This window comes from Strix uralensis, chromosome 2 (assembly GCF_047716275.1).
Source record: "Strix uralensis isolate ZFMK-TIS-50842 chromosome 2, bStrUra1, whole genome shotgun sequence".
Classification (NCBI taxonomy): domain Eukaryota; kingdom Metazoa; phylum Chordata; class Aves; order Strigiformes; family Strigidae; genus Strix; species Strix uralensis.
The window spans coordinates 46,432,829-46,449,383 of record NC_133973.1 but is presented as its reverse complement, the minus strand read 5'-3'; the positions used below and the strand labels follow the sequence as shown (position 1 = coordinate 46,449,383).

General features: G+C 37.3%; 1 protein-coding gene across 1 annotated transcript in view; it reads left to right on the top strand.

Annotated features, from left to right (window-relative positions):
* The window catches only part of IL1RAPL1 (interleukin 1 receptor accessory protein like 1), a 794,351-nt gene that overhangs the window by 751,760 nt on the left and 26,036 nt on the right, over positions 1-16,555 (top strand). Inside the window, exons 7-8 of the mRNA XM_074860926.1 lie at positions 9,414-9,546; positions 11,462-11,607. Of these exons, the coding sequence (XP_074717027.1) occupies positions 9,414-9,546; positions 11,462-11,607 (279 nt within the window). The remainder of the gene's footprint in view (positions 1-9,413; positions 9,547-11,461; positions 11,608-16,555) is intronic.

Sequence of the window (16,555 nt, the reverse complement as noted above, 5' to 3'; positions counted from 1 at the left end):
AGTATTTTCTCTGTCCATTGCAATATCTTCATAACGTAAGGTGGGGACACTACGATTTAAAGCAGAAGCACATCTAAACTATACATATATGATTCTTTCTCATTCTTTTGTTTTTGCATAGAAAAACCCAGTATGAATAAGCATGAAATACCTTCCTACCCTCAGAGGTTTTATCGAAGTAAAAGGGAAAGTTGGTGTTGATTTTATCTTTCTATCTATCTATCTATCTATCTATCTATCTATCTATCTATCTATCAGTAATGAACAGGTTTGTTTCATCAGGGCTGATGAAGCACCATTTTTAGTGGTGCTTAATGGCTTTCCTGGTGAAAATTTAAACAGAGAACAAATTTTGAACCAATTTGAAATATTTTGATTCATGTAATAGATGTGGTTTATTTCAATTATATTTATCCTGTTGTGCCACACTGCTCCATGGGAATAGTAGTTTTCCCCATCCACATGCTTGCCAAACTAGCCTGGGTCTTTTCCAAATAACATTTTTCATCATATGATGACAGAACTGGTTAGTTCATGAAGATCTAAAACTGCCAATGTTACCAGTGTGTGCTGAAGAGTAAAGAGCACCAGAGGAAGAGATAGTGTTTAATTACTTGTTGTTTGTTATTTGGAGTCTCACCTTCCTTAATACCCACCTAGCAGGTGTAGGTGACACTGTGCCTGCTACTTTCCTTAAGCTCTACTTTTGTAAAAAATCTTCCATACGCAGCCCATCTCTACAGTATTTTTCAGAATACTTCCTTGCCCAAATAACTCCCTGCACTGTTGTAGGCTTGCTTATGAAAAAGGAGCAAAGGGAGGAAAAGAGCAGTCAGGCTGACCAATGGAAAATAAACCCACAATCTATTATTTAATACGTATGTGTGACTCCACAGCTGAAAAATTGCTGTAGGTACTCAAATTATCTATTGATTGCACAAACATTACAATCCCTCTTTCCAAAGCAGTTAAAGAGCACGTATTACAAGACGTTATAGTAAAACACAGTTTCTAACACTGTTCATTAAGTGCTATGTCTGAAGAAATCAACTGACTGAACAGCTAGGGACTGAAATAGCCACAAGATGTTGAATAGCTGATAACTTGTATGGAAAATGAATTGCCAAATCTGTTCCTTAAGATTATTGATATTTTGTTTAAGTGGGATCTGACACAGGAAATTGTTTGCTACAGTTCCCCAAAGTTAACCTCTTTTGGAAAAAAGTGTGTTATTTCTCATCATCTAGAATCCAGGTCATAGTCTGCATTTCCCTTGTACAGAAAGTTTTGTGCAGTGCACCTAAGAGGGAGTCTGGGAGAAAGTGCTGGTGTTGCAGCTGGTTGCCATGATTTATCTGCAGGGTTTTTTGAGCTGGACTAGCACCCAGAAGAGACTAAAGCAAACCCAGTATATTCTGTTCAGAAAGAACAAGAAAATAGGATTTATAACAAAACCTCCATGGCAAGGCATTTGAATGTTTTCATCTGTTGGGCCAACACTTTTAGGGATTTAAAAAAAAAAAAAAAAAAAGTCAGTTATTTCTACAGCTTGCACAGGTAAAAGAAAGCAAAGTGAAAAGGGAAAAGGTAGCTGTGCTATTGCAAGCATATTACATTAGAAAATTATTGTCATCGTAGGCATGGGTGGACTGGATTTACCATTCTGTTCAAGTAGCTCCTTAGCAATAACTGCGTTCTACCTCAGAGGAGCCGCTGAAGTCCCACTTTCAGTTTGTTGCTGTTTTGCCTCTGGATTTTGTATGGGAAGGAGGAAAATGTTGAGAGCTGTAATGGCTTGAAACTGTCTTCCTTAACGAATAAAGACTTTATTACAGCTTTGTAGTTGCTTGGAGCCCACACTCATGGATAGAACTCCAGGACATTACCGTTCTTAATATATTTCTTATCAATAAATATTCTTTACCAGAGAGACACACATTGAATTATTTTAATTTTTTTCCTAATCTAACCTCCCTGAAATGTAAAAAGATAAACAGGAAACCCCTTCTGCTTTTCTAGAAGTTTCCCAAAAGTGACCCAGAGCAGGAATTCACAAAGCGAAAGCTGCAAGACACCGTCCTGGGGTTCAGAGTCTGCTGAGGGGCGGTGGCATCCCTGGGTGCATAACATATCTGTCTAGATTTTGAGGCAGAGAGAGAGACCATAAGGAGTATGGTCTCCCATATGGGACTCCTTACTGGACTCCTTTATGCAAAGGGAACTTCAGGCTGCTAGTTAAGCTTGTTTTCTTACCATGTAGCATCATTAAAAAGAAAAAGCCACAGCACCATAGTCAAAGGCAGTGCAGCTGATAAAGAATCCAGAAGCAAAACACTGAACAATATTAAACTATGCACGGTGTGGACACATTTAAAGCTCCCAAGTCATAAGTCTGTAAGAGCTAAAAAGTATGTGAAGTTTGACATTTAGAGCCACATCATTTTGTTTCCCAATTAGAGATATTTTGTTACCTAGGATATTTTCTCGTGACTTACATCTGAAAACAGCTAAGCTTTTAAAACAGAAATTATTTTGTGATCTGACAGAGAGGGCACAGGAAAAAAGTGTTTGAGAAATGCATTTGTCTAAAAAAATCCATGAGAAAAAACCATGAGTGAAAGTTAAGTCAAACTTGTAAAAGAATTGCTGTGACTTTCCTTTTCTTTAGCAACTCTTGCTTTATGCTTGTGATAGTTGTTGTCTTCCACTCCAGCCTCTACTTCTGAAGAGGAAGGAATGAAAAATACTTGCTGAACAACTAATCTATCAGCCTGACATTGTCATCTATCAAGAGGAGAGGCCTGCTGTTAGGAAAATCAAGATTATTGGTTCAGGGGTTTTGTTACCTCTTGTGAAATAAAGGTTAGTTTAACAATATATGTACCTGAGAGATGTTCTGGGCATTTCGAGCCCAAAGTCCCATACATCACTTCTTTTGGTGCAGTCTGCTGTGGTGGTTGCTGTCTTCATTGACTCTCTCTCTGGTAGTCTGCTGCTAAAGAGCCCATTCAAAGCAGAAAGGATTGAATTTCTTTTCCTTCACAAGCTACGAAGCAGTCCACCAAATTTTTTTCATATTCTTAGGTTAATCTTAGATCTTACCATGTATGTTTCAGTATAGCACCTTATTAAGTGTTGCAGACTCAAATATCTCAGGGCTGACAGCAGGGAACATGTAAGCAGCAACATATAGACACCTCCATTAAGTGTCTTACTGTTGAACTCTAATTCAGCAGCTGGAAGCCTTGCAGGGTAAAGGGCTTTTCATATGGCAGTGGATGACTATGAGTGAGCAAATGAGTTTGGCTCTATGGTGAATGAGGGCTAGTTTCTAAGTGAAAAAAAAAAAAAATCAACCAAACAACAAAACAAAACCTCTAACGAACAAGAATTAAGCTTTTTCCAAGTAAAAATATCAGAAATTCAAGGAAGTGATTTTCTAACCTCTCCAATAAATAGTGATATCTACAAATTCAGTGAAAGTTCAAAAGCTACAGTCTCTCTCTGAACTGTTGCAAACCTTCAGCTGATGTGGGTTTTTTTTGTGGAGGAATGGTTGTGTGTACTCTAAATTTACACATTTATGGCCTGAAGGTCTTATTCAGAGTCCCATGCAATTAGCATTCCGCTTCGCAGCATAACAAAATATGGACAGGTCTATTAATGACAAGATATAGCTGTGTAATCACATTCAGCCACTTTGTATGACTCTTGCATGATAATATTTAGTGGAGTGATAATACCCAGCTCTCTCAAACCTACATCCACTGAATTCAAAGTAGAAGGAATTTGTACATTGTATCTTCACAACTGTATGGATGCAAGACCTGATGGCTTGCCAAAGACTTCACAACATACCACTCGGTAACGAGACTGGAATTTAGCAGTTCCCAGCTTGCAGTTATATTTCAGAAAACAGCATTTTTTATTTTTTATTTTTTTAATTTGGCCTAACCAGCTATATGAAACATGCAGCAAGACAGTTACAATCTGGTAAGAGCGTACAAGATGTCAAGATGTGAAAATGCATATGTAAACTGAAGGCCACCATAGCAGTAAGTGATGCTTTGCATAGGCACAGAAGGAATCAAGAGGAATCTCTGCAGTTCATCCTGCTCTAAGGGAAGACTTACAAATCCCGAGAATATGATCATATGATCAAGGCTCATGGCTCAAAACTATATGGTACTTTATCCTTAATTGTGTTTACAAGAAGGCTTTCAAGAACTGTTGAACTGTTTTAGGATGTGAGACTTCTCTGAAAACATGAGTAGCTTCTACCCACCTGCCCTCTGGGCTTGGCAGATGACATTGGCAAAACAAGTGGGTCATTGACTTTGTGAGAAATTGCCACCTATCCATCACACCTAGGAAGTTAACAGCTTTTACATCCCTCCACTTGGAAGACTGATATTTGTCAGTGCTTTTCTCTAACGTGAACGGAAAGAATGGTATTCAATTCATGTGTGAGAGATTTTGATTGTGTCTGCCTTGGCCTTTTATATTTTCATTTTGAAGTGTTAACATTACACATAAATGGCATACTTATAAGTGTGTAGGTATTGCCTGAGCATAAGTTTTATAAATGGTTTACATTGTACAGTAAAAGAAAGTTCCATATTTCAGTACACTTAACATTTCCACTCTTTTAGCTCTCAACATTACTAGATGCTGAGCATGGCTCCCAAGCGCTTCACTTCCATAGTACATCTTTGAGGATTCTTCTAAAAAGAGGTTGCAGAAGATGTCTGTTTCTGATAATTATCATTGCTTCCAACAAAAATGGGTGTCCTTCACTGAAGAATATGTCAAATCCAAGGCTAGAACGGGTGCCATCACAGTGTATGACTAATGGTGCAAGTGTAATTTAGACGGCCCATACAAGATGACATTTCGCTACCCACAAAACATTCACTATTTGCTAATTACAACTAGCAGGTTCTTAGCAGGCTGATGTTTTTAATTACAGCTTAAACACTCAGAATTTACTTTGACATTTGTTTTAAATGTTTAGAGGTTAGACAGTGCCCTCTCCTGGATCTAAGCTCCCATAGCAGTAGTTTGCAAAGTGCCCCAAATGTTGCCAATTAGAAAACGGACATAAAACCAATGTGTTGCTCTGCTGAGGGGATTTGCTGGTTTCACAGGAAGTGCATTTTGTTGTGGTCCCTTTTTGCATTCTGATCTATTTGAAACCGTACTGTGCAACAGGAGTCGTTCTCAGTTTAGATGGCAGAGAGCTTTTGATTAATGTAGCTTGAACCCAGTTAGCTGGAGTTGACAGTGCAACTTTATCACAGCAAGCAGCAGGAACCTGTAGTGCTATATATTCCAATTTTTACAAAAATCAGCTCAATACAGTAAGAGTATATTCATCTTCAGAAGTAAGGGTGATGGAGAAAGCTTACTTTTTTAGGTGTTCTCATACATGTCTTTATTGCATTTTTTCACAGTAAAAAATTATAATTTTACTGAGAAGTCAAAAGTGACATTTTTCTTTTTGTCTTTTCTTGAGGGTGTTTTGGGGTGGTTGTTTGGGTTGTTTGTTTTGGTTTGGTTTTTTTTTTTTGGGGGGGGGGGGTGTTGATAAAAGCACCAGCACTATCAGTTTCACTTAATAATTCCAATCTCATGCCTTTAGATTTTTCCAGTGTCCATAAAAAAAGCAGTTTGCCCAGGACAAAACTTGAGACAGAACATTCTCAAGAATTTATAACACCTCACAGCAAAGGGGATACAGAGAGAGAGATGGATTTCCCTAGGAATTTAATTTAAAATCTGTAGTAAATTTAAAATGTGTTATTTAAATTCCTTCAAAGATAGACTGTAAAACTGTAATAATCCAGCATTTACAGGAAAATTTAAATTAATGACATAGAAAGCATTATATATCCATTCATCAAACTTTTGCAGTTTTCAAATCACTTCTATAGTTTTTCTCAGCACAGCAAACACATGGGGGGAAACAGTTGTGTAGGGTTAACTGTGAGTGATTTCTATTAATTGGCTGACAGGTTGTTTTATACATTAGCTTAAATATAAAACAAAGCAGCTCTTGTATTTATTTACTTAAATTTTCCATGCTTTGAAAAAATCTGTGGACTTCTTATAAACAGACAGCCCATGCACAGCAGCCGCTCTGTGCCAAACTAGGCATCCTGTCTGCTCACTTCAAACATGCACTTGTAGGGAAAAATGCAGCACATCTTTCAGCATACACTCACTCACATGAGGGCAGCACTGGAGCAGAGGTCAAGATGTGCTCCCAAAATACTCTCTCCGCTCAAATATTGTCCTTCAGTCAGCCTTTGCCATTACTTACATGTGCCTGCAGCTGTGAGCATCTCTGCTCCACCAAGTGAGCTCCCCTGCCCTCTGCAAAGAGCTGTGAGATCTAGAGTAACAGACCTCCTCATTAATGGTCACAGTTGGTCATTAGCTGGTCATTGAATCTTTCTTGATGACCTGCTAATGAACTTCCCACTGACTTATTGTGAAGATTGGTCAAGGTAGACAGTATAGGTAATTTACAGCTGAACACCCAGCATGCTAATGGACTTTGCTCAGGAACTGTAATAGACACAGTACTACTAAGAGGCATTACATACTTCTTAATTTATTTCTCTGGTGAAAATATTTCATGTTGAATGGAAACTTTGGATTCTATTTTAAAAAATATGTTTACATATTTTATTTAGGGGGGAAATTTCCTTAAGAATTTAATGAGGAAAAAGCCTTAATCTTACAAACTCTTTTCTTCTGACATTTTTTGTCATCTTCTTTAACAGAAGATGTTTATTTTTAAAAAAAACAAACCTATGTGCATTAATATTCACCTGTAAAAGGCTCAGAGGCCTGTACAGTGCAAAAATCAGCTCTCAGTGGGTGCCTGTTAGCTTCAGGAGCCTGGAGAGCTTTGGTGGTGCAGCACCTGTGGTGCCTAATCTCTGTGAATCATGGATAAACTGGCCAGAAGCTACAGTCCCTCTAGCTGTGATCTTGCCAGATCTTAAAAGCTAACAAGTTTCAACTGGGCCTTGACTTGGTGGGAAAGCTCCAGAAAAAGCCCGAGAAGTGGCAGTGATGCATTAGGTAGCACTCTTCCCTCTAAAACTGGTAGATAATTCCATAGGGATTATCCAATTATCACAGGAACCTGCCTTTTCTGTAGATGTGCAGGTATCTTCTCCCATTTTGAAAGTGATCAGAGTCCATCAATGCTGTGGTTACGAGGCATTTCACAGCCCTGAACACGTGCTATATTGGATGACTGTGGCCAAGATATTCATAATCCTTTAAGGTTTTGTATTTTCATTTTCACATGTTCATGTACCATAATTATTATGCAAAACAAAACAAACAAAATGAAAAAACTAGCTTATATCTGCTATGCAACTGCTATAAGAAACTGGGTTTGCATCTGTTAAAATGTCCTGGGCACAACCACGGAGCTTATCATGTTCCATTACAGTTTTTCATGCATTTGACCCACATTAAGTGGTGTCCCAATGCTCATCTCATTCCCTGCAAATGGCTTTGAGACTGCAAAAATTTTTCTCTCCAGTGCTTCCAAATGGCACTTCTTGAGACATTGAAGAGGTTTGTTTCCAGGGAGGTGTCCTGACCATTGCTCCCTGAGATGTGGAAACAGGAGCTGTGGTTGTCTTTAAAAAGAGAGTTTTTACCCTCTCACTGAAGATCTTCAGTTTATGTTTGGTAACTTTGCTCTAAATCAGATGAGATTATCAAAATGTCTCATTAGTCAGAGATTCGATTTCATACTTTCTGATTACAAATTAGAACCTCCTCTGTATCCTAGTTTCATGTACAGGGATAATCCCATCTCCTTAGCAGGCATTGCTGGCAAAGAGTGTGGCACCGATCAAAAGTTCATGAAATGACTAAAAGCAACTCAGTTCCTAAACAGCGTGTGAAAGCAACATAGATGGTACTTGCCTTGATGTTGCACATCTTGATTAAAATAATTTGATTATGCACATTTTATGGTGTGGATGTGAGAGTTCAAGCCAGATAGTGGAGTCAGATGTCTTTACAGTAAACCACAAATCATTTCAGATAAATAAGACATTTTTTTAATAATTACTCATCATCTTGTTATATAGCATCCTGCATTTTTTTCATAATAAAAGTAAATAAGATATTCAAATATTAATGTCATATGTTTGAGAAGGACCAAGACCTGACCCAAGGCAGTGCATTTTTAAGGAAATTCACTGAATGCAGATGAACTGCTCATGGCATATCAGTACAGAATGAAGTAGTGTTAACAATGCATCTTTTTTTTTTTTTTTTTTTTTTTTTTTTTTTTTTTACAGGAGCTGTGGTCAGTCAGCTTTAAAAATCCTAAGATCAAAAATTGAAAGTATAAATAAAATATGAGTTTGGTCTCTGCAGTAATATAAACTCCATGAAAATACTCTGCTTGGGGATAAAAAAGGACTCCCTAAATCACAACACTTCCTTAAATCACTGTGTAATTATCCACTAAAGAAATGCACATAGCAGTTTAGAAGAGTTGGTGTACACTGAGACAACATCTTTACAGAAGTGAATGGGAGATCTTTAACTATGTTGGTGTCCTCCAGCTTCACCTGATCTTAGCAACTCTCAAAAAACATGTAAAGTATTGTTTTGATCCCTGTATGCGCTCTAGCTGAAACCCCAAAGCCAGGTGGTACTAATACGATGTAAGACTACACAATGAAAACGAATCAATGTGAAGGCATATTACATTTTTAATTTTCACTGTAACGATTAAATAAGCAACATTGCACATATATAGAATTTCTCCTCCTTGCTGCATGTACCTAATTGTTATTCCCATTCATAGGGCGAGATGTGTCCCACAATGTACAGAATGAGTTCACATGTGACCTTTCTCAAGTTTCACTGTTTAATACTTTCCTACTAAGATAATTTAGCTTTCTACTGTCTGTCCCTTGGAAATGGTACCCTACAGGAACCTACTGGCCCCTTTGCAGAAACCACTGCAAAGCTGAACTAACACAGATGTGATTGCATCTCTGTTTTACCTATCCTTTATCTGTTTTCACAGAAAACATGGAAAATTTTGGTTAAGTTAGCTCTTTTTGAAAAAACATAGTCTTTCATTTCCTTACTAAACAGAAAATTTGGTGAAAGAATACAAAATTGAATCCTGTTGTTATGTAACATTTAATTTCACTTTTATTGTATTTATTTTCAGAAAAGATATTGAACACTAGTAGCAAGACAAGTTGATACTTCTGGACATTTTCAGCAGGAGCTGAAAACTGAGGGTCTCTACAGATATATATATATTTTTTTTTAAATCAACAAAAGCAACTGATTCAAAAATGAAACTTTTTTTACGAATTTTGAAATAACATATTTTCTTACATTCTTTGTAACAGGCGGTTCTGCTAATCTAACCTGCCGAGCTTTCTTTGGATATAGTGGAGATGTCAGTCCTTTAATCTACTGGATGAAAGGGGAGAAGTTTATTGAAGATTTGGATGATAGTCGAGTCTGGGAAAGTGACATCAGGTAAAAGAAAAAGCATTTTGTTTTTTCAGTCAATATCTTCTTTTGATAGTTGTTGTAATACTTGTTATCACAGACTAACTCAGGCACACTTTGGGTCTGATCCCTGTTTTTGTAATATCCATTCTCTACCTTTTCAACTACACTTTCAACTTTCTCCAGTAGAGAACAGAAAAAGCACGCCTTGGCCAGATCTGATGTTAGAAAGCTGCAGAAGCAGAATAGCTGCCTGACAAGTACTGTAGTGTTAACCAACTGGAATTTGCATAGTGACTTTTTCAAAGTGTGGCAATCTACAATAACAACCATTAAGACAGTTACTAAAATGAAATTAAAAATAATCAAGAAAAACAGCTCAAAAAAAGTAGTTTAAAACATGAAGCCTTAAATAAATGCTGAAGCCTAGCTTCTCTTCTGGAATGTTTTGATTTCTTTTCTTCAAGGAAAAAAATGAGTTTCTTGGGATGTTATCTGGCCTGTGAAAGCCAAGCATCCTGTTATGTGGGCTGCTTATATCTGCTGAAATACTTGTTTTAGAGAGGATCTGGCAATTCACATCATGTACTTCTACTGCTCCTAAAAGTGCTGCCTCATTTGGAAATTAAGAAAAAAGTGGTTTTGTATTGAGAATTACATGCTTGACATAGCGTACCAACTCCTATCCAATATGAAGTATCTACTTGGATCTGAAGAGATTCCTTTTACATTTATAATTCTGTATGCGTACATCACTCTGTCTATATATCATGGATAAACCAAGAAATGAAGGCAAATCTAAACGTGTTTTACAAAGGAAGCTAAATAATCACATAAGTAATTTCTATAATAAAACAAAATGAGTTATTTACACTTCACCTCTTACATAGGAGTTTACTATCTCATCAAAAGACATGAAGTCATTTCAGCAAAATCTTTGACTTCAGTGTAGCCAAAGTAACAGAGACAATTCCTTTTAAAAAAAATCAAGAAGACCACATAGATATTCCAGGTCATCATCCCCAGATACAGGCAAAATGGAAGTGTAGTTCACCCCAGTGTACTTCAAGTTTATTCTATAAAGGTCAAGACCAATGCACTAAATGGCACGTGGCAACTAGATCAGCTATATTTCATATCTAAAGCTCTTCCTAAGCCCTTCAGCCAGAGACTTGGCAATCTGAAGAATGCCAAAAAGGTAACAAGAAGCTCGTTACAACTTTCTTTTTTTGTGGAGGGAGAAACAGAAAGGCTGGTTTCCACTTCTTTTGTCAGGTGTGATGTGAGGGAGCAGCCTGGAATAGTTTGTCATTTACTTTCCTGGATTTCTAAAACCACTGATGGACTTATTAAGAGGTAAAGAAAGCAGTGGAAGATAGGTGGAGTCTTATGTAGGAGGTCTTTTATTTATCATCTGTATGAACAAGCGGCATCTGTTCTTTCTACTGATTTATAATACGTAGTCAAATTTTATAATACATTCTAGAAATATTTTTTCAGACCATGGCATGCACATGTTGTTTCTAAGTGGCATGTTGAAAAGCCTCAGAAAGTGCACAAATAGTGTGCTTGGCCCACACTCCTAGAGTGGCCATAAAATGCAAAATAATTGTTCATTTTTCTCTCTTCTAACATTTCAAGACTTCACATGCTACAGATCAGGGTCTCCATCAGAGTGTGCAACAATATATTATCAGTGTGCGCATCATTCTGCTTAAAGAAGACAATTAACTGAAGCCCTCGTTAACATTTACAAAGCCAAACCTCCCCATTAGAAGTAAGGAAGAAAAGGGCACGATATGATTTAATTAAGATTGCATCAAACCATAGCTAAATTTGAAGCCAGAGAGTTGTGAATTGTAAGTAGCATTAGTATGTCATGATTATCTAATGCTCCACTACAACACAAGCAGAATAGCAGCAATGGTTGCTTTTTTCTCAGGGTTCTCAAGGAACATCTTGGGGAACAGGAGGTTTCTATCTCATTGATTCTTGACTCTGTGGAAGAGGCAGACCTGGGGAATTATTCATGCTACGTCGAGAATGGAAATGGACGCCGTCATGCCAGTATTCTTCTACATAAAAGGGGTAAATATGCAGCTTTTCTCAATTAAATGGTACAATATAGGGGTCGTCAGTTTGTAGAGGTTTCTTCTGATGCAAGCATGAATTTTGGCTTCCTGAGATATTAATAGTCAATTATTATTTTTCCCCAGGCATTTGTATAACTTTAAAATTAAAACAGAAAGGTTGTGCTTAAGTATGGCTCTCACTGGAAAAAATACAGTAACACCTTTTAATTATATTTATATAAAAGATACATATAATAATTCATTAACTTTAAAACTAATAAAGGCTCAATAGAGAAAAAAAATAGTAGGAAGCCAGAGGTAATACAAGTATAGTAATTTTCTGTAAGAAATAAAATCCAATATTAGAAAAAACAATAAAAATAGATTCAATTTCTGTCAGAAATGCCACCTAAACACCATACCAGGGGAGTTTCTGCATAGCCTGACTGTGGACATTTTCCTTCTAATGTATTTGTTTAATACCAACGTTTCTGAAGTGAAGCATCATGACAGAAACTTCTAAGAACCTTCCTGTTTCTACTCACCACTCACATCCCATGATTTCAGCCTGCCTAATGGCCACAGCCATCTCCCACGGAGATAATTATGGAGAGGCAGAGAATCTCTTGCAAAGCAAGGTTCCCAGATCCACTTTGTTCACTTTACCTCCCAGAGGGTGCTCCACATGCCTGGGCTTGATGATCCCCACCCTCATGCAGCATCCCGCTGGTTTAAGAGAGCAAAGAATAATCAGGAGCAGTGTCTGTACTTTGCTGTCATTACTGTGCTTTTTTTAGACTGTAAAGGTGAGCAAACCGGGTTTTTACTGTGGTGCTGAACTACTTGTGGCATCTCAATTTATATCAAAGCAGTGATGTCTTCCCTAGTTTTAGTCTTGTAGCATGCAGTCTGTCTAAGTTTAAAAGGAAGCCGTAAATCAAGATAGTGTGACTCATTTATTTAAATGCATTTTTGTGTACCTCCAATTCATTGAATAGAAATAATTTGTAGCCACTTTTCTGAACTCTTTTCATTGCTTCTTAAGAGATGCAGATGTAAATAATCTGATGTTCTGCTTAGCCTGGCATTTGAAATATTTTCTTGAACTTACTGAGATGGGAAATTGAACCTCAACAATTTACCAGCTAGTAGTCATATACTCCTAGTTCAGAGACGTCTGAACCCAGAGCAAGAGCTTAAACCAACAAACACTGAATTTCAATGGCTTGTCTTTAATAATTAAATTAGTGCATGAAATACTGAAAATAAAGACTTTTTAAAGCTTAAATTAAAACCAATACTTAATTAACTAACGTGTAGTCACATGCTGATGGTGAGTCCTTATTTTCCCTTCCATACAAACAGTAGCTCCAAGACTGACAACACATAAGTCTTCTCTGTTCTGTGACAACTAGTTTTTTAATCTAACAGTGTGCATGCATAAATTTTGCAAAGATCTACTTTCCTTGCTTCTTTTCTTGGAGAAATCAGTATGTCAAACACACCACAGTATGTGGCCTCATGATGACATGCTTAAGAAGAAGTAATCTCAATATTTAATTGCCCTTATAAAAAGTAAAAAGATAAAAATATCAAAAACTCCCCAAATATTTTATTTTTTCCTCTTTAAGTAAGGCTGAATCTGAAATTGTGATTTGGAAACAAAATCTGTTTTGCCCTCAAAAAACAAAAGGTACCTGATACAAGCCTTCTACACACTTTGCATGTTGACAACTGTTTCAGTGCAATGATAAATTAACCATGACAGATAAAAATTTGAGCTAGTCTCTCAGGTCTCCTAGGAAGAGGAGCTTTGCACTGCTTGCTTAGTATCCTGTATATCACCATGACAACATTACAGTTTAGGTTTCCTTGTTTAGATTCACATTTAGTCTCTGCTAGGAACGAATTAGCTGTTTATTAATTTCTGATTATTGGCTCACTTAGAACAACTGGGACCTAACAATTAGGTAAATTTGCTTTCTGAACACTGAGGCATTTGCAGAGGTATTAGTTTTGGCTGGTTTTCTAGTTAGTGAACTTCTTTTCCAGGAGTATAAGCCAACAAAAATGCTGAATCCGGAATGTTCACTGGATACCTGAAAAAGGAATTATAATCCTTCTTAAACTTCATATGTGGTACATTATCACCAGGATCAGAAGGGACAGGAAAGCAGAAAGCTCTGTTACTGAACAAAGAGTGTTCCCGGGAAAAGAGGTATTTAGGGCTAAACACTGCAGTGGGGATTCAGGTACAAAATTTAAGCCTTTCAAACACCCCTTCAACTGCTGCTTTACCCTACTCAATGTATTCTCTGCAAACTTAAACTTCCAGAGGGAGCTTTTAGCTATGGCTGCAATTACACAGGCCCTGAAAGGACAAGAAATTCAGAGTCTAAATCGCCTGGATGCATCTTCCTCACTCTTCCTGCCCTTCAGCCCAGCAGGGACACACACTCACCTCACAGAAAACACAAGCAGGGCCCATCTGATGGTGGTCCCCACCACTAACCAGCACCTGCCACTTTCAGATGGGGTGAGGCAGCTTCTGCTGTTTCCCTGATGTTTCACTAGATTGGAAATCCGAACCCTCCCCTTTCCCAAGAGGAATTTTGGGAGGGGAGCAAAGTACAGATCCCCCAGACTCCAGCACCACTTGTGTGGGAAAAGCAAATCCAGTTTGGGCATCCAGCACTGGGAGAAAGCTGGGGCCCCTGGCACCTCCCTCTAGCCCAGATCCAGTGCTCTGCATCTGGGGTAGCTGAGCCCCCATTTTCTCCTGAGCTTCTTTTACTTTCTGACTGCTAGCAGAGAAAACCTATGATCTATGTTTTTGTGCAGCCAGCAAACCATTTTTAGACTCCTGTCTTTCCTCAGACACTGTGCGTAGGGAGCATTTAACTCAGAGCTAAAGGCAGTAGAGCATTTTCAGCATGACAATGCCAATGCTGTTTCCTTTCCTGGTCCATTCCTACAAAATTTGTCCAAAAATAATCAGAAAAAGAGAGGGATCAGAACCCAGGAGATTTAACTTTCATTCCCTTCCTCCAGCGGTTGGCCAAACTTCTATCAGCTTTAGAATAATCAAGTTATTTTTTCTTTCATGTGAGAGAAAAAAAATATCTACTTGTTATAATCTAAGGCTGATTTTGTTACTTATTGGTGATAGCTACCATTGATCTTCTGTAGCAGTTACAGGTTAATCTTCAGCCAGACAGAGGAACCTTCTAGAAATTAATTTGGAGAGTGGTACTGACAGCAGCTAAGCACAAATTTATTAACGACAGACCACATATTGCAGAGTATATAAGGGGTGGATCACACACTACAATTCTATTTTTTTCACAGGTTTTTAATTCAAGAAGACAAGCCCATAGTCTATCAACGTAACAGATAAAAATGTAATACTTAAAGAAAAAGAATGCTCTTCTCCTATGTTATGTATTGAAAAGTATGATTTTCATGCTGGATCAAAGCCTTCGTAGTCTCATTTAATCGTAGACTATGTTGGAAATATTATTATCTAAGTATGTGATTATTTTTGTGGAAATTCTTGTTCGCATGTCTGCAACTAAAACTCTAAAGCAAACATAATCTCAAATTCTATCTTGGCATTATTTTTTTAATGTTATTTATATTATTTTAAAAGCTTAACATTATACCTGTATTTTTCATGGGACAGACACTAGAACTAAGAGCAGGTAACATACTTTATGCATTTTTTTCAAACTATCTCTTTCCCTTTCTTCCCATTTTCTCAGTCCTGTCTAATTTCCTGTCCTAGGCCTCTTTTATGTTTCGGGTTTGTTTTCCTGTATCGTAGGTGTTCTCCCTGGGCATATATGGGTCTTGTTGACTATAAGCTAATGAGGGATGGTTAAAACAACTTTTTTTCTGTTGGGACAAAAAAGGATTTTCACTGAAATGAATTGCTTAGAGGAAGAGATTTACTCTGTTTGAAATTGCCCATGAGAATATATATTTGAAAAAGAAACATGTCAATATTTCCTATAAAAAATGCACCTTGACAAAACCTACGAATAGGTAAGCATATTTTAAACTCAGCATTTATTAATGCATAAACTTCATAATAATATTTCCTGTACAATTTAATAGCAAATTCTGAATAGCAAGTTATTCTGAATTTTCTTCACATGGTTATTAACCATAACAGAATTGCTGACGAGCACCTTAAACTACAGTGTCATTCACATAATAGTGTAAATGTGTTTTATTACTTAAGGAGTTGAATATGTTAAGTTTTTGATCTCATGAGCATTTTGAGTCACTAGGACACAATTTCACATAGTGGTATTGATAAGTGACAATTAAGACTTAAAAAAGAAACTAGCTCTTTTCTAACCTCTGCAAAGAAACTGCAGGTGTTATATATCTCCCTTTGCCATAAATCTTCACGATGCTTCTGAAATTTCTGAATGGGAGCTCATCATGTGAGATACGAGAGCGATGAGTTTTATATTTGAACTTCTGTTAATTGGTCCTAATTACTTGAACATTCCGGCAAATCTCTCAGTCTCAGTGGAAGCAAAACTGTTGTAAAACTCTGACACGCTTGGTCAGTTAAGACCTTACACATTACACATGTATATTTTCCAATGTATAAAGAATTCAGTTTTTATTGTACACTGCAGGAAAAGTTTTTCCAAGTTCCTCACTGAGTTTTAGAACTGGAATAGAAATTGGATTTGATTTGATGGGAACTGATTTTTCATCTCCCTATGGCCATTGAAGAAACCTTCAGGTTGTCACTGCACTGGGCAGTGCAAAGGCTCAGTCTCCCAAGACATTTATGACATAGGGCTAAAAGTCAAATATTGCCTCCCTTCCAAACCTAACCAGAAGTGACTGTTCTTTTTACACTCAATCTCATCTAAAATCACTAATTTAGTAGAATACTAAAGACTACTGCCTGACAGAAATTCTTCATAGGACCATTTTCTTCA